The following is a 16,295-nucleotide window of genomic DNA, read 5'->3' as shown; positions in this document are numbered from 1 at the left end:
GTATGTTATTTCCGCATGTTTTGATCTATCTCTCGTTAAATTGGGTTGTGGATGGCTTACCAACTTGGTGGGAGTTAGTGCCTTCACTGCTCATCGAATTGGGTTTTGACAATATCATACAAATCTTCCCACAAAGTAATTCTAGTAGCTCTGTCAGTGCTTGCATATACAATTGTCACATATAACTCCTTTCCTTCATTATCAATAAGTTTAAGAGCCATCAATTGTTCAGTGTTTATCTGCACCTCCACTTGCAATTTGTCCTTAACAAAAAACCATAGTTTACCATTTATATTGTACCAAGCAGATCCCATGTTGAGCCACAATTTATACATTTCAATGTGTCTGTAATGTTGAAATGGCTCCATTTGAGCTATGAAACTAAATTGTTTTTGCATGTTAAGTAAGACTACTTCTTCAAAGGCTTGTTGAGTATTAACAAAGCTTATATTCCAAATAAGTAAGCTATTCATCGGGAACTAGTCTTGGCATCGACTTTCTTTGTCAGTACACCTCCCCCTGTTTTTGGAGTACACTTTTATCTCTTGCTTTATTCTGTCTCCCATCTTTTCTTGTCTTGGCCATCAGTTTTGGTGATATATCCCCTTTATTGTGTCCCTCCATTTCTATTGAAGTGTTCTCAAGATCATTATCATCACAAATATCTACTACATTTCCATCATTAGCATGCTGCTGTTCTTTACTTCCCTTTGTTGTGATTACAAGAGTGTTGGCTGCATCGAAACCCCTTTGCTCCCCATTCTATTTGACTTTTTCTATTGTGGTTTCATTTTTAATCTCGTCTTTTCCACATGGTTGATCTGGTTGCTCTTTACTACTAACTGTATATCTCTCATAACTATCTCTGCAACCTTAAATGTTTTCGGTTTCAATTGATTTTGCAGAATTTTCCATCTGATGCACTTGGAATTCAAATGCTGTTAGCTGCTCCTCAACTTTTTTCCCATCAGGTGGTTCTTCAGGTACTTCCTCTTCCTCATATATTATATCTTTTGGTTGTTCTTCTCCTGAATTTGCATTGTCTTGTATCTCTATGTGCTGAGATACATGTTGCCTATCTGTTTCCTTTTTTTTTTCTTCAATATGCACCTTCTCTTTGATTATAATTTCCTATATGTCAGTGATTGTAATCTCACAGTTTTGTGCCTCAGAATTTTCAGAATTATGGGTACCCTTTCTATCTCCATTGTATTTATTCTGAGCCTTGTATTGTACTATCATGTTGTCTGGTGCATTATCTTCTTCTTTGCTCTGTTTACCCTCACTATTGTGGCATTCTTGCTGAGCTGGCCCTTTTGTGTCTACTGCATCATCTTGCTCAATAGTTTTGTGTTGGACAACAACATTTTCTCCCTGTTCCTCTTCCAAATTCCCCAGAGTGCTGAATTTGTTACTTGTGGTTGTTTCGGCATTTCCCTTCTAATAATTCTGCTTTGCCTGCCAAATTCCTGGGTTGCCTAACCATCTTCCACTAGACAACACTCTAGCGGAATGTTTATATTGATTGTTATATCCCTTATGGTTGCTCTTCGATATCCTTGCTCTTGTCATTCTCATGCTTCTTATTATCACCTTGTTTCTGCTTGTCACTGTGTATGGTCTGATTATTCTGTTTCTGCCTCTCTATTTCATCATCCTTGTTAGCATCAGCTTTCCCCTCTTTGTTCTTTTGTTCTTCATTACTGTTTCCTTTAATATTAACCTTATTCTTTTGTCCAGCTTGTTCTTTTACCCTGTCTTCTTCCTCATTGTTTTCAGCCCATTGCTTCTCCTATTAAGCATGTTTTGGATTCAGTACCCTGCACACATATTCATTATGATCTTGCAACCTATATTTCTTGCAATAATTAGGAAGGTAATCGTAGCATATTTGCACCTTAACAGTCCTTATAGCCCCAGTGTTTTCATTTTCAATTTCAATTCTCATTGATTTGGGTAGATATGATAGCAAATCAACTAAAACCTTGACCCTAGCACAACTAGGTCTTAGTTTTATTGATTGTAGCCATATCCAAATGTAAAGACATACCCACTGCAGCAGCTAATGTGAGTAGGGATTCTTTGACAAAATAAGTAGGCAATAAATTGGGAAATGGGATCTAGGTCATTGCAATAGATGTTTCTTCATCAACCTTGAATTTTGAGTCATAGATTAATGGTCTCATCTGAAATGAATATCCCTCCTTATCATTGATGTGGTAAGCAAGCTTCGATGTTATATTGGTAAAGTCTTCTAAAAGTGATAGCTTGGTAAAAACATGTCTGTCTTTGAAGAAACCAATTTTACATTCACCTTTTATTCCACATTGTACAGGTATTATTCGATGCAATTGGTCAATATCTGGCCATCCATAAGAGAATTTCCCCATCGCATATTGAAGATTTTCAATCACCTCCATACGGGCCACCTATTTTTACGTCCATCTGACATATGTTTCTCCTTGTAAAAAAGCTATTGGTTTGATAGGCATTAATTATATTTTTTACTGTATTGAATCATTCAAAACTGCTAGCTTTAGAAGATTAGCATATTGAACTTTATTGTTGTTTTGTGGTATATCAGCAGCTTGTGTGTCCGTTGGTAATGGCTGGCCATCCACCATGGTGGACTGACCAGTGGCCATGAAGACCATGATCAAGCTTGAGATCTACGATTTAGATTTTGCATAAAAATAGGAGGAGAGAGAAGAGAGCATTTAATTATGACTTACCAAGACGAGATAAGTAAATCTAAATGAAATTACACTATTTTTAGAGAAATGTTTATTTAACCTACCTCCTTAACCTTTTCGGATTTGAAAGCACAGGTAGAACTCCCTTAACCATAAAATTAGCTGCCAAAACAAAATAACTATTGCTTGATTTGTTTTTTAAAAATGACAATATCGAGTGACTTCACGGTGTGTGTATCAATCAAGTGAAGTTTGTTCTGGTGGGCAAAGGAAAAAACAATTCGAATCGGTCTGGAAACAATTTAATTTGCCATTGGATTATGGCGAGTTTTTGTTAACAATTAAAAAATAGGAAATAATGTTGTACAAAACTTGAAAACGTATATCTCATGATATATATATATATATATATATATATATATAAAGAAGTAAAAAAAGAAGATAAAAGTTGATAATGTTAGGGTAAATTAGGTATTTGAATAAGTCAATTAGGATAAATGAGGAAAACTGTCTATTGTTCAAAATTAAGGGGGAGTTTGATTTTTAACCCAAAGTTGGGGGTGTAAACAATTTCACCATTTTTCTTTTATTTATTCTGAAGCCTCGTTTTGTTTTATGAGATTTGTTTTTTTCCTTAGGGGTGTGTTTGGTGTGACGGAAAATGTTTTCCTATTTTCTCTTGTTTGGTTGCACTTAAGATCTTAGAAAATGTTTTTCATAAAAATTTGAGGGAAAACATTTTCCGGATTAACAAAAACACACCAATGCATTCCCCAACCACACCGCACGCCCCAACCCTCCCTCCCCCCACTACCCCAAACCACACCCCACCCTACCACGCCCCAAAAACCCCCAACCCCAACACCCCACCTTCTACTACCCACGCATACCAAACCCCACTCCACTACCCCACCCCCCTACCTTCCACCCCCTCTCCCCCTTGAATTTTCTTGTTATATATTTTATATTACTTTTATAAAAAAAAAAAATTATACGAAATGGGAAAAATTTCTTACCCCCCACCCAACCCAACCCACACCCCCATCACCAAACTCTCCAAAAAATGTTTAATTTTTTTCAAAAAAAAAAAAAAAAAAGTTTTTTAAAGTTTTTTTTTTTTTTTGGATTTTTACACCACCCAGCCCCTCCCCCCACCATCCTCCAAAAACGTTTATTTTCATTTTTAAAGTTTTTCTTTTTTCTTGGTTTTTTACACCCCCCAACCCCGCCATCCCCCACCCCTACCCCTCTCCAAAAAAAAAATCATTTTTAAAAGTTTTTCTTTTTTTGATTTTTTACACCACCCAACCCCCACCCTGTACCCAATCCCCCTATCCGATTATCGCCCACCACCAAAAGTCTTATTCAAAAACTTCATAGTGATTTTGCTTTGAGTATATGCAAATGCTCTTAAAATGACATTTTTCAATTTGCATACCAAACACAAAAAAATAGTCGGAAAACCACTTATTTTCCGTGGAAAATATTTTTCTTCCTACCAAACACACCCTGGAGTTTCAACATTAACATTTGTGATCCTTTGAATTTCATAGCGTATGACAAACAGAAAAGAAGAACGGAAAATGTGAAGGGGGTAAAATATAGAATAGAAATGGAATTAATGCGAGTAGTGAGAAGAAGAAAATGTCAGCATTACTCCATCGGATTTGCGTAACTCCAAGTAGAAGGAGAAAGGCTTTGCTCTCAGGCAATAATGGGTACGCGAAGGAGTCAGGATTCACATCGGTGCCTCCAATCGAAGTTAAGTTTATTGAGTCTGCTGGTTGAGGTGTGTTTGCTACTCGCAGAATCGGGGCTGGCGAACTCATCCACTCTGCAAAACCCATCATCTCTCACCCTTCTCTTTCTTCACTTCATACCATCTGCTATTTATGCCTCACAAAGCTAAAATCAAATATCCCCTTTCCTTTTGTAGTGACCAATGTAGACATCAATCCAAGATATATGAGAACTTTTCCGTAAGCTTTTTTTCTACTTTAGTCCTAGTGGCCGGGTACTTTATCCAACGCTGATGCTCGTGTACTGAAGACAAAATACAAGTCTACACCTTCAATTGACCCATTTCCGTAGCTTTTTAGATTAGTTGACGTCTATCTGGTTAGGCCATCATTTCACTGAGGAATGGTCCTATGTACCTTTTGCTAGGGGATAAATGATGCGAGATAACTTACTTCTACATTTATAGAGCTATTTACATTTTTGAAACGTTACACTTTTAGAACAACTCCAAGACCTAAATTCTGAGGAAGATATACTGGTCCACACATGGAGTATGTTAAGTTGTCAGGTTTCCTATAATCTGAATTTATTTTGGCAGGTCTGATTGCGTATTTTTATCCATCTACTTTTTTGAATAGCAGAATAATTCAAGCATAAAGGTTGTCTGCATAAGTAGATTCTTTATTATGTTTGTTGTTTAGTTTCTGTTACCAAGAAAGTTCGAGCTTTATTTTTGTTGGAACCAGGATAAAAGCAGAAACGTGGAACTTACTTTTACAGTTGGATAATTGGTGAATATTATAAGAAAGATAAAGTATCTTGGAAGAAAAAATTGAGGGTCTCACAATTTTATTCGCCTATTTTTCCCATTTGAAGTCTTTGCCCAATTGTAATATAATACCTAAACCAAGTTGATACCTAAAACCGAAGTTTAAATCTCAATTAGCACGTCTGAGCAAAATAAAAGAGATAAAGTACAATTTATTTATTCACCCTTTTCAGGTTTTGCCTCAGAAATCTTTTTTTTTTTTTTTTAATAGGACAGTATTCATTTGTTTTGGAACAATTTCCTTAGATACTAACTTCTCAAACTCAGTAGATATTATTTCCACATGTAAAAGAAGGAAGTGTCTTTCCTATGGTTTACTTCCATTTTGTTTTTTGAAATTGGTAACTGTCTATGATTTACTTCCATTTAAAAGTAGAAAATATGAACATATTGTAGATGACTCTCATTCCGTCTTATTCTTCTGCCAACAAACCATATATCATGGTTTTGTATATGTGGATACGATATGAGTGTAGGAGAAAATCATCCTCCGTGTTCCATGGTACTATTAGCCATTAAGCTGTGAATAACTATTAGAGTTTCTTTAGAAAACATTTATCGAATCTAATGACACGTAGCTCGAGGAGTAATTATTTCACTTATCTTTGTGAGTCACATATTCTCATTTTGCTTAGTCTTGCTTTGAAGAAATCAAGGCCTAAAGTATCAACTTCTGGTCAAGAGATTGGCTTGCACAATTATATCTGGAGCCGCCACTCCAAAAACTCTTGACATACTTCAGACAGCAACATTATCTTCCAAAATGATTTTACTGGTGAGTGCTTCAGGTTTAGCCTTTTGCTTAGTGTATACGGTAAAAACCGGATCTTAGTTTAGCCGATGAGACCGGGAACCAAGAAAAGGAAGAAGACAAGCACGAGCATCCAGACCGGAGGAACGTCGGGAGTTGCTTGATCGGAGGAAGCGGAGGAAAAGGAAATGCTCCCAAATTTCTATCCGGGGCAAACTACGTATCAGTTAGACCGGTTCCTACAGGGCCGAATTGATCATGGCCGTTGGTCCGGATTATACGTGGTTGAGTTGATCGTGGCCCTTAGTCCGGTTTCCGCATGTCCGTTGCGATCGTGGTCGTTGGTCCGGTTATTCTGTTGTTCAATCGCCACGTGTGAAGATCGTTTTGACACACCACTCTTTCATTATGTGATCCGTCGACCCAACCTTATCCATATTAGGGGCTTCTTTATTCCAAAAGTTGTGTAGAGAAAGGCCCATGAGACAAAACTATAAATAGGGACACTTCCCTACTTTTAGGGGTTGGTTTTTCAGATAAAAAACATTGTAATTGAATATATATTGAAGCTTTCTCTCTCTCCCTCACTCTCTCTGATTTTGGTCCGGTTTATAGCTATATAATTCATGGAATCATATTATTCAATATTGCACGGAAATATACACAAAGATCTTAGCTCAAATCCATAATCCCAAGACATTCGTTCAAATCATTAGCATATTGATTTACTTACACTTAAGTCATTTATAAGCAAACATACATATACATTCTTCGTTTATCAAAAAATAGATTAAAGTGCCCACATATCTTATACGTCATTTGCAAATTCAACTTATTACCCAAATTCGGGGAAAACAGTTTGGCGCCCACCGTGGGGCTAGGATAATAGTGGTCTTTGATCTCGGTTTCTACTTGCTCACCCAAAAGATTTTTCGGTTCTTTGTTCGTCTGTGAAAACGGACCAAATGGCAAACGGATGGACAATCTAGTCATATCAACAACGAGATTGTGGCTGAAAATGAGAACAGTGGGTTACGGGGATTGCCAGCGGAACCCGTCGACCCAAATACGGTCGATTCGAGGGAGGGCCTCAACCGACAAAACACCGTGAACCAGAAGAACGCCGCCTGTGTGTATCGGCTACCGACCCCTTAAATACTCTCAATTCAGTCACTTTGTCCCGGGCACAAGGCCAGAAAGTGCCAAATACTCGATGATATTAACTTACGTCTTATTTTTGAAATGTTGCGGGAGATGAGAGACCACATTGCCGAACAAGGAGTCGCAATAGCCCGAGTTGCGAGCAAAAATGATAAAACGGCTCCAAGACTAATGGTGTCACCGAACCTTTGGTACAGGGAAGAAGCTCGGATGGTCGAGAGCAATGGGTCCGGGCCCGTTCATCCATGTCTAAGTATTGAGAATGCTCGAAATGTTGGCGAAGCGAGTAGACTCAACCGAGAAGAGGGTAGAGACCTATAACTCTCGGGTGGACCAGATCCCGGGGGCTCCACCCATTCTAAAAGGACCCGATTCGAAGAGATACATTCAGAGGCCTTTTCCTCCGAGTGTGGCTCCTAAGTTGATCCCAAAGAGGTTCAAGATGCCGGCTATCCAGAAATATGATGGTACAACGGATCCTCAGGAACACGTGACTTCATACACTGGTGCCATAAAAGGCATCGATGTCGAAGAAGAAGAAATTGAATCCGTATTGTTGAAAAAATTTGGGGAAACGTTGTCAAAAGGAGCGTTGACTTGGTATGACCATCTGCCCGAGCATTCGATCACTTCTTTCGAAATGCTCGCGGATGCGTTCATAAAGGCTCATGCCGGTGCAAAAAAGGTACAGGCCCGTAAGGCGGATATTTTTCGGATAGCCCAAAGGGATGACGAGTTATTGCGTGAATTTGTCAACCGTTTCCAAAGGGAACGGATGGAACTCCTCCATTCCGTAGGAGGAATGGGCCGCACAAGCTTTTACCAAAGGACTTAACCCTCGAAGTTCGACGGCCTCGTTCAAACTAAAGGAAAATTCTTGGAATACGAGGGGCGTGTCTTGGGCAGATGTGCACAACAGATACGAATCGAAGATCCGGGTAGAGGATGACTAGCTTGAACTTCCCCCGGGTCCCGTAAACCAGAACAAAGGCTCTGAGAGATCGAGGAAGAATTACGACCCAGAGTCACGGCCATCGAGGGAAAGATATCGGCCGTACTCTCATTCAGAGAAACCAAACTTCAGGTCGGAAAAGTCGAGGGCTGGTCCCGGTCAATTCTCCAGTCGGGGAGATAGAAGAACCGAGCGGCCATCGAACAGCCGAGGGTTGTCATTTCGGAGTGACACCGGAAGATTAGCTACCAACAGAGACCCGCCAAGGATATCGGAATATAACTTTAGCGTCAATACCTCGGATCTTGTCTCGGCCATAGGTCGCATCGCGGAAGCAAGGTGGCCGAGACCATTGAGGTCAGATCCCGGCCAGCGGGACCCGAACATGGTATGTGAATACCATGGAACTTATGGTCACAGGCGAATATGTCGCCAATTAAGAGAAGAGGTGGCCCATTTACTTAAAAATGGTCACCTTCGTGAATTCCTGAGTGAGCGAGCCAAAAGCCACTATAAGGAAAGGGAGTCAAACAAACGGGTTGAACCGGTAGAACCTTAGCATATAATCAACATGATAATCGGGGGTACAGATGCTCCTAGAGGGCCGGTGATGAAGCGGACCAAGGTATCCATTGTTCGAGAAAAGCGCAGTCGGGATTTCGTATCCGAGGGTTCCATCACCTTCAGCAACGAGGACGCGGAAGGCATCATTCAACCGCACAATAATGCGTTGGTAATTTCTATCCTTGTTTTAAGTCACAAATTAAACGTATTTTAATTGACCCAGGTAGCTCGGCCAACATTACCTGGTGGAGAGTGGTTGAGCAGCTAAGGCTACTCGACCAGATCGTGTCGGTAGCCCGGGTGCTCAGCGGGTTCAATTGGCGAGTGAAACTACGAAGGGAGAGATTTATTTGCCGGTCAACATTGACGGCACTATCCAGCAAACGGTGTTCTATGTAATTGAAGGGGATATGAAATACAATGCATTGCTGGGTAGATCATGGATACATAGCATGAGAGCCGTGCCATCGACGTTACATCGGTACAAGGAAATTCCCGACACCGAGGAATAAAACCATCCGGGGAGAACAACCCGCCAGGCAGAGAGATGTTCGCAACAGAGGAAGCATCACCCTTTCTCAAAAAGCTGGACCAAAAGGAAAAGAGAGAGAATCAGCGGGGGCAAGGATTCCAAATAGCAACTACCGTGCACGGGTCTAACAACGGAGCAGAAGAAATTGGACCCGGGGTACGAAGAGGATGACTTCGGCATACCCAGATCATTTGTCTTGCCGGATGACTCAGATGCGACAAAATTTACCGTAGAGGAGTTGGAGGCGGTCACCTTGTTTGATCATCTACCCGGTAGAAAGGTATACCTGGGCACAGGGTTACCCTTGGAGCTCAGGAACAAATATATTAAATTCCTTCAATCTAACGCCGATTGTTTCGCATGGTCGTATATAGTTATGACAGGTATACTGCCAGAAGTAACAACTCACAAACTCATCCTCGACGGGAGATTTCCCCCGGTGAAGCAGAAACGGAGGCCTATGGCAGAATCGAAGCACGCCTTCGTGAAGGATGAGGTAACGAAGCTTTTAAAATAGGCTCTATTTGGGAAGTAAAATACCCGGATTGGCTTGCTAACGTAGTGGTGGTGCCAAAAAAAGGTAATAAATTTGGAATGTGTATTGATTATAAGGACCTAAACAAAGCATGCCCGAAGGATTCATTTCCGATGCCCCATATCTATAGAATGATCGATGCGACGGTCGGGCATGAGATGTTAAGTTTTCTCGACGCTTACTTCGGGTATAACCAAATCCGGATGCTGTTACACCTCGAAAAAATTTTCGTTGGTACGCAAGTGGACGAACTAGTGATGAGAGCGAGGAGTGCGAGTGTATAATGTTTCATGGGCAATGTATGTAAATGGATGGGAATGAATAGAATAAAAAGTCTAGAAATGTGAAAAGTTGAAAGTTGGCAAAAGCGCCGGTGGTCGTGAAGTCCAAATACGGACCGTAAAGTGGAATACGGTCCGTAAATAGCCAGGTCGTAAAATGGCATGCAAAGGTTTCAACTTTCGCCGGGGAGAAATGGTTAAATACGACCTGGTGGACGGACCGTAAAGTGAAATACGGCCCGTAAACCATGGTCGTAAATCACCATGCATGCTGCCAAGGTTTCTGGTTCTGCTTAAGGTTAAAGACGACCGCGAGGGACGGTCCGTAAAGTGGAATACGGACCGTAAACCTCCATGGACGACCACCGTTCACCTCGGCCACATTTCCAATTCATAAAATATGAGGACCAAGACTTATTTTATTTCATTTCTACACTACACCACTTCTCTCTAGAATCTCTCTCTACAATTATTACATAAGTTTTCAAGGATATTTGAGGATCAACAACATTAAATAAGTGAATCAAGAGTAAAGGAAATCATCAAAGATCATCCAAGTCAAGAAATCCAAATGGAGAAAAACTAGGGTTTTGCTCAAAGAGGAGTATTAGCAACCAAGGCTTGTTCCTAAAACATCTAAGGTAAGATTCATGATATTTATGTGTTGTTTAAGGTATTTGGGAGTTGAAATACTTGGTCATTAAAAGAGAATAGCAAAATGGGTTATGAATGATGAATAGTGACGTTTTGAGACATAGTTGGAAATTGAATCATGAATGTTGTTGGGTTGTGATATAAATGTGTTATAAATGACCTATAGACATGAAATGAGTGTTGGATACGAAAGAATATGACGATGGATTTTTAGTCATGATTATGGGAAATTGAGGTGAATTATGAAATGCGAATCATATGAATGAATGATGATTGTTGTTAATCATATTGTGATGATTATTATAAATGTTGGGAGTTGATATGGAATATGGCGGAAAGTAGTATAAACAAAGGAAGCGCTGCCCAAATTTCTATAGCTTTAGTAAGTATGTTTTTACGATGACATAGCTAATGTCGATATGAATTCCATTGAAGGTATAGACAAGCGCATTAAGGAGAACGAACAAGCGATAGAGTAGCTAAGCGACAAAGGTATGTGAGGCTAATCCCTTTCCTTCTAAGGCATGAGTCCTATGGCATGAATTTCCTCTTTTACTATGAATGTTCCATCTCCAAGAAAGTTAAGAGTCCTCTCTCATGAATAGCTATACGAGATAAGAAATATAAGATGAATACGAAAATGATGATAGCAAGCTAAAGTCTAGAAATGCTATAGCCTATGATATGATGCCTCTAAGAAGCTAATGATGTAATATATGTAATTTAATGATATTGATCATTGTGCACACTCACCTTATGCTTGTTCCTTCAAGGTGAGGCAGAATACGTAAGAATACTCATAATGACATCGGGGGTCCACGACCTTACGTCACCCCGATAAAGTATGAATAGCTAAGAGTCCCTATGTATGTATTGTAGTACGTATATGATGTCAAGCATACCATGATGAGTTATGATAAGCATCTTATGATAAGCATGTTATGATAAGCATATTATGATAAGCATGATGTAGTGAGTATATGATGATATCACACCGTGCCTATATGGCCGGGCAGTCACCGCCAAGGCGGGCAGCTATACACACCATGGCCAAATGGCATGGCGTACACCACTAGTGGGCGGCATGAGATAATATCCTGGACGCAGATGCCCGGACGCGTGCTATTAATGATGCTAATGATATTGATTATTACACCGCACCTATATGGTCGGGCGCTTATCCCCGTTATGTATATATGATATGATGATGAGTACGAAAGTAAGTCGGCATGCATGATCATCCTTATGATTCGCCCGATTCCATGATTGCTCCTTGTTTTATGCCTCCTCGCTTATTGATGCTTCATTATTGTTTATGCTTCACATACTCGCACAATATTCGTACCGACGTCCTTTCTTCGGACGCTGTGTTCATGCCCACAGTAGAAGTGGAGGTGGCCCGGACTCATAGGAGCTAGCGCTGATTTGAGAGCACTCCATATTCCTAAGTGCCATGATTTCTCATTTGGTATATATATATATATATATTCATGTTTTTGGTCATGACGGGGTCCCGTCCCGTCCGGATGTCTAGTATTCCAAAGAGAGGCTCCTAGATACGCAGCCAGGATAGTCTAGTCCCATGGCTTTTATGTATATGCATGTATATATTATTTTGGATAGCCGAAGGGCTTATGTTTATAAAAGCAAATGTATTTCGAAAGATTCCGAGTTTTACATGATTATGATCATATAGTATGAATAATAGCGGAGAAGCAGGTAAGGAGTGGTGTTCGGTGGTTAGCCCCGGATACCCGTCGCGGCCCGTAGCTCGGGTCGTGACAAAAGTGGTATCAGAGCAGTTCAGTCCTAGGAAGTGTCTACGAGCCGTGTCTAGTAGAGTCTTGTTTATGGTGTGTTACGCGCCACGCTAATAAACAGGAGGCTACAGGAAAAATGACCATCTTTCTTCATATGAGATCGTGCGATAGAGCCGAGTATAAGATTTAATCCTCCCTAATGAGTATGTTGTGATTTTCGTAAATGCCGCCAAAAGCTAAAGCCGCCCGAAGGGCAAGACTACGACAAAGAGGCGGCGAAAGAGAGCCGCCTATGAATGTTGATGAAGGAGAGTCACATCATGAGGCCTTATCTAATGCCTCCACTACTCCTCCTAGTACGAAGGGGCTCCTATTCCGGCCTCTCCACGGCTACTTCGGTCAACAAGTGACCGAAGCTATTAATTTATTGACTCGCTAGTTGCCGCCGTGCACAACGACAAAATGTGGGGCCGAGTGATCGCTCGGCTAGTACGAGAGCCCGTGACTTTACGAGCCTAAATCCTCCGAATTCTTTGGGTCAAAGCCGGACGAAGATCCGCAAGGCTTCATTGATGAGATGCTAAGAACATTGCGGATTATTCATGCTTCCGAGACCGAGTCGGTGGAGTTGGCATCATATAGACCCGAGACGTGGCGCTTTATGGTACAATAATTGGAGAGCGTCGAGGCAAGAAAATGCGCCTCCTCCCGTGTGGCAAGAGTTCGTTGATGCCTTCATTCGCCATTATTTGCCACCCGAGGTCCGCCGAGCTAGAGCGGATAGATTTTTGAATTTGAAGCAAGGTAATATGAGCGCCCGGGAGTATAGCCTTCAATTTAATTCTTTGGCTAGATATGCCCCGACGATGGTGGCCGACATGGGTGACCGGGTGTATAGATTTGTGAGTGGCTTAGGGCCACATTTATTCAAAGATTGCCTAACGGCTTCATTACAAGACGGGATGGACATTTCCCGAATTCAAGCTCATGCCCAAAATCTTGAAGGGCAACAACCTCCACAAAGAGGTGAACGTGATGTTGATAGAGGGCCGAGCAAAAGAGCTAGATCTATGGGCACAAAGCCGTGATTATAGAGGGGATCGAGGCGACATTTTCTAGGCACTCGAGCCGCCGCCGACTAGTGCACCTCCCCGCATGCGACAGAAGATTTGATCGCTCTTTTCCGATCGGGACGGGGAAAGTTCAAGGGCCCCCACGTTCACAATTCGGGGGTGATCACGGTCGAGGAGACCTCCCGCATGCGCGATGCGATCGGTGCGGTAGATTACATTCGGGACAAAGGCGCCGTGGTTCGACGCTTGTTATACTTGCGGCCGGTAGGCACATGATGAGAGATTGCCCGTCGACGAGTGGCGCAGCCAGGGGCCCACCTACGTACAGATCATTAGCGTGATCTTCTTCGCACATCCTATGTGGCGGACTTCTGTACCACAGCCGAGGCAGAGGCCAAGGGGGAGTGTCTACTTCAAGTGCCACACAAGACCGCTTATATGCATTAGCCGGACGGCAAGATCTTGAGTCCTCCCCGTACGTGGTCACAGAGTACATTGACCGTGTTCTCTTATGATGTGTATGCATTGATAGATCCGGATCTACGTTATCATATATTACTCCATATATTGCAAATCGTATTGGGGTGAAACCCGAGCCGATCAAACCTTTTGAGGTATCCACTCCGATTGGTGATCCCGTGATAGCTAAGCAAGTATATAAAGATTGTATAATTGTGATATGTGATCGTCGCACAAAGTCGATTTAGTTGAGCTAGAGATGCTAGACTTTGATGTTATAATAGGTATGGATTGGTCGTCTCGTTATGCCAATGTTGACTACCGAATGAAATTGGTTCGCTTTCAATTCCCGGGAGAGCCCGTGCTTGAATGGAAAGGTAATACAGCCACTCCGAGAGGTAGGTTTATTTCCTACCTTAAGGCAAGAAAGATGATCGCTAAGGGCTACATTTATCATTTAGTTCGAGTTCATGATACGAAGCGTAGTCTCCTACTTTCCATTGCGTTCCGGTAAATGAGTTCCTGATGTATTTCCGATGAGCTTCCGTGCCTTCCTCCGTAAAGGGAGATTGACTTCGCCATTGATGTGTTGCCGTATACCGAGCCTATCTCTATTCCTCCTTATCGAATGGCTCCTAATTAAAAGAGTTAAAGGCACAAATAAAAGATTTCTTTGGAAAAGGGGTTCATTAGACCCGGTTCTTCACCGTGGGGAGCACCGCCTTATTTGTGAGAAAGAAAGATGGCTCCCTGCGAATGTGCATTGATTATAGGCAGTTGAATAAAGTGACGATAAAGAATAGGTATCCTCTCCCAAGAATAGATGATTTATTTGATCAACTTCAGGGTGCCAAGTGGTTTTCAAAAATAGATCTGAGGTCGGGTTATCATCAAGTAAGAGTCAGAGAAGAAGATATTCCCAAGACAAAATTTTAGAACAAGATATGGCCATTATGAATTCCGAGTGATGTCGTTCGGGTTGACTAATGCTCCAAATGTTTATGAATTTAATGAATAATGTATTCCGGTGCCCCTCTTGGATCCGTTTGTGATAGTCTTCATCGATGATATTCGTGTACTCTCGTACGTAATCGAATACGCACCACTTGCGAATTGTTCTTGGAATTCTCCGAACTCGGGAGTTGTATGCTAAATTTTCAAAGTGCGAGTTTTGGCTAAATTCGGTGACATTCTTGGGCCATGTGATTTCGTATGACGGCATTAGAGTTGATACTCGGAAAAATAGAAGCCGTGAAGACTTGGCCAAGGCCTACGACGCCACCGTGTTCGTAGTTTTCTTGGGATTGCGGTGCTATTATAGAAGATTTGTAGAGGGCTTTTCATCTATCTCAGCCCCACCGACAAAGCTAACCCATAAGTCGCAAAATTTCAGCGGGAATGACGCCGTGAGCTTAGCTTCCAAGAGTTGAAAGACAAGACTCACCTCAAATTCCGCTCTAACGTCTTAAGGCCCGAGATGGCTATGTTATATATGTGATGCTTCCGTGTCGGGCTAGGATGTGTATTAATGCAACATGGAAAAGTCATTGCTTATGCCTCGAGGCACCGCGAAACATGAAAAGAATTACCCGACTCATGATTTAGAATTAGTCGCGTTATTCATGCATCAAAATGTGGAGACATTATCAGATGGGTGGTGTGCATTGTGGATATCTATACAGATCACAAGATCCTCCAATATATTTTCAAACAAAGGATATTAATCATGACAGAGGCAAGTGGTTAGAATTATTGAAGGACTATGATGTTGATATTTTATACCACCCCGAAAAGCTAATGTAGTAGCCGATGCAATTTACCACGGGCCAATGGGCAAATTATGCGAAGTTCCTCCTTAAAAGAAAGAAAATGGTTCATGAGCTCGTCATCGCATTAACATTGGAGTGAGAATAATTGATTCAAAGATACGCAGAGTTAGAATCAATAATCCCACAGCTTCATCCTTGAAAGCGAAAATAAAAAGAGCGACAATACGAGGATCCCAAATTGAAGTATTATAAAGGTGTGAAATTTCCAAGAAAATGACTAGTTTCTGAGAAGACGGGGTTCTCAGTACTGCATTAGCTATGTCCCGTATGTATGTGATCTTCGTCGCCAAATCTTAGAAGCAGCTCATTGTTCCCGTATTCCATCCACCCCGGAAAGCGACAAAACGTACTGCGACCTTAAATCGACGACGCGGATGGCATGAAAGAGATAGCAGAATTTGTGGCCAAATGCCTAAATTTGCCGCAAGTGAAGATAGAACATCAAGCCGGGAGGGTTATTGCAAGCAAGGGAAATTCCTACA

General features: G+C 41.5%; 2 protein-coding genes across 2 annotated transcripts; one reads left to right on the top strand and one right to left on the bottom strand.

Annotated features, from left to right (window-relative positions):
* Window positions 1–873: 873 nt before the first annotated feature.
* LOC132043277 (uncharacterized) lies at window positions 874–1,948 on the bottom strand. The gene is made up of 4 exons (XM_059433782.1): window positions 1,898–1,948; window positions 1,594–1,792; window positions 1,237–1,382; window positions 874–1,131 (listed from the first exon to the last, which is right to left on the bottom strand). Exons 1-4 carry the CDS (start codon window positions 1,946–1,948, stop codon window positions 874–876), a joined length of 654 nt encoding a protein of 217 aa, XP_059289765.1.
* Window positions 1,949–4,337: 2,389 nt separating this feature from the next.
* Window positions 4,338–6,037, top strand: LOC132043276 (histone-lysine N-methyltransferase ATXR4; the record flags this gene model as incomplete). Its single annotated transcript, XM_059433781.1, is given in 4 exon segments — window positions 4,338–4,619; window positions 4,622–4,693; window positions 5,086–5,099; window positions 5,911–6,037. Coding segments are annotated over 4 exon segments (495 nt in total), but the record flags the coding sequence as incomplete, so codon positions are not given.
* Between the last annotated feature and the right edge of the window lie 10,258 nt (window positions 6,038–16,295).

Source organism: Lycium ferocissimum, unplaced genomic scaffold, assembly GCF_029784015.1.
Source record: "Lycium ferocissimum isolate CSIRO_LF1 unplaced genomic scaffold, AGI_CSIRO_Lferr_CH_V1 ctg2241, whole genome shotgun sequence".
NCBI classification, from domain to species: Eukaryota; Viridiplantae; Streptophyta; class Magnoliopsida; order Solanales; family Solanaceae; genus Lycium; species Lycium ferocissimum.
The sequence above is the reverse complement of the archived record's forward strand: the minus strand, read 5'-3'. Positions and strand labels throughout refer to the sequence as shown.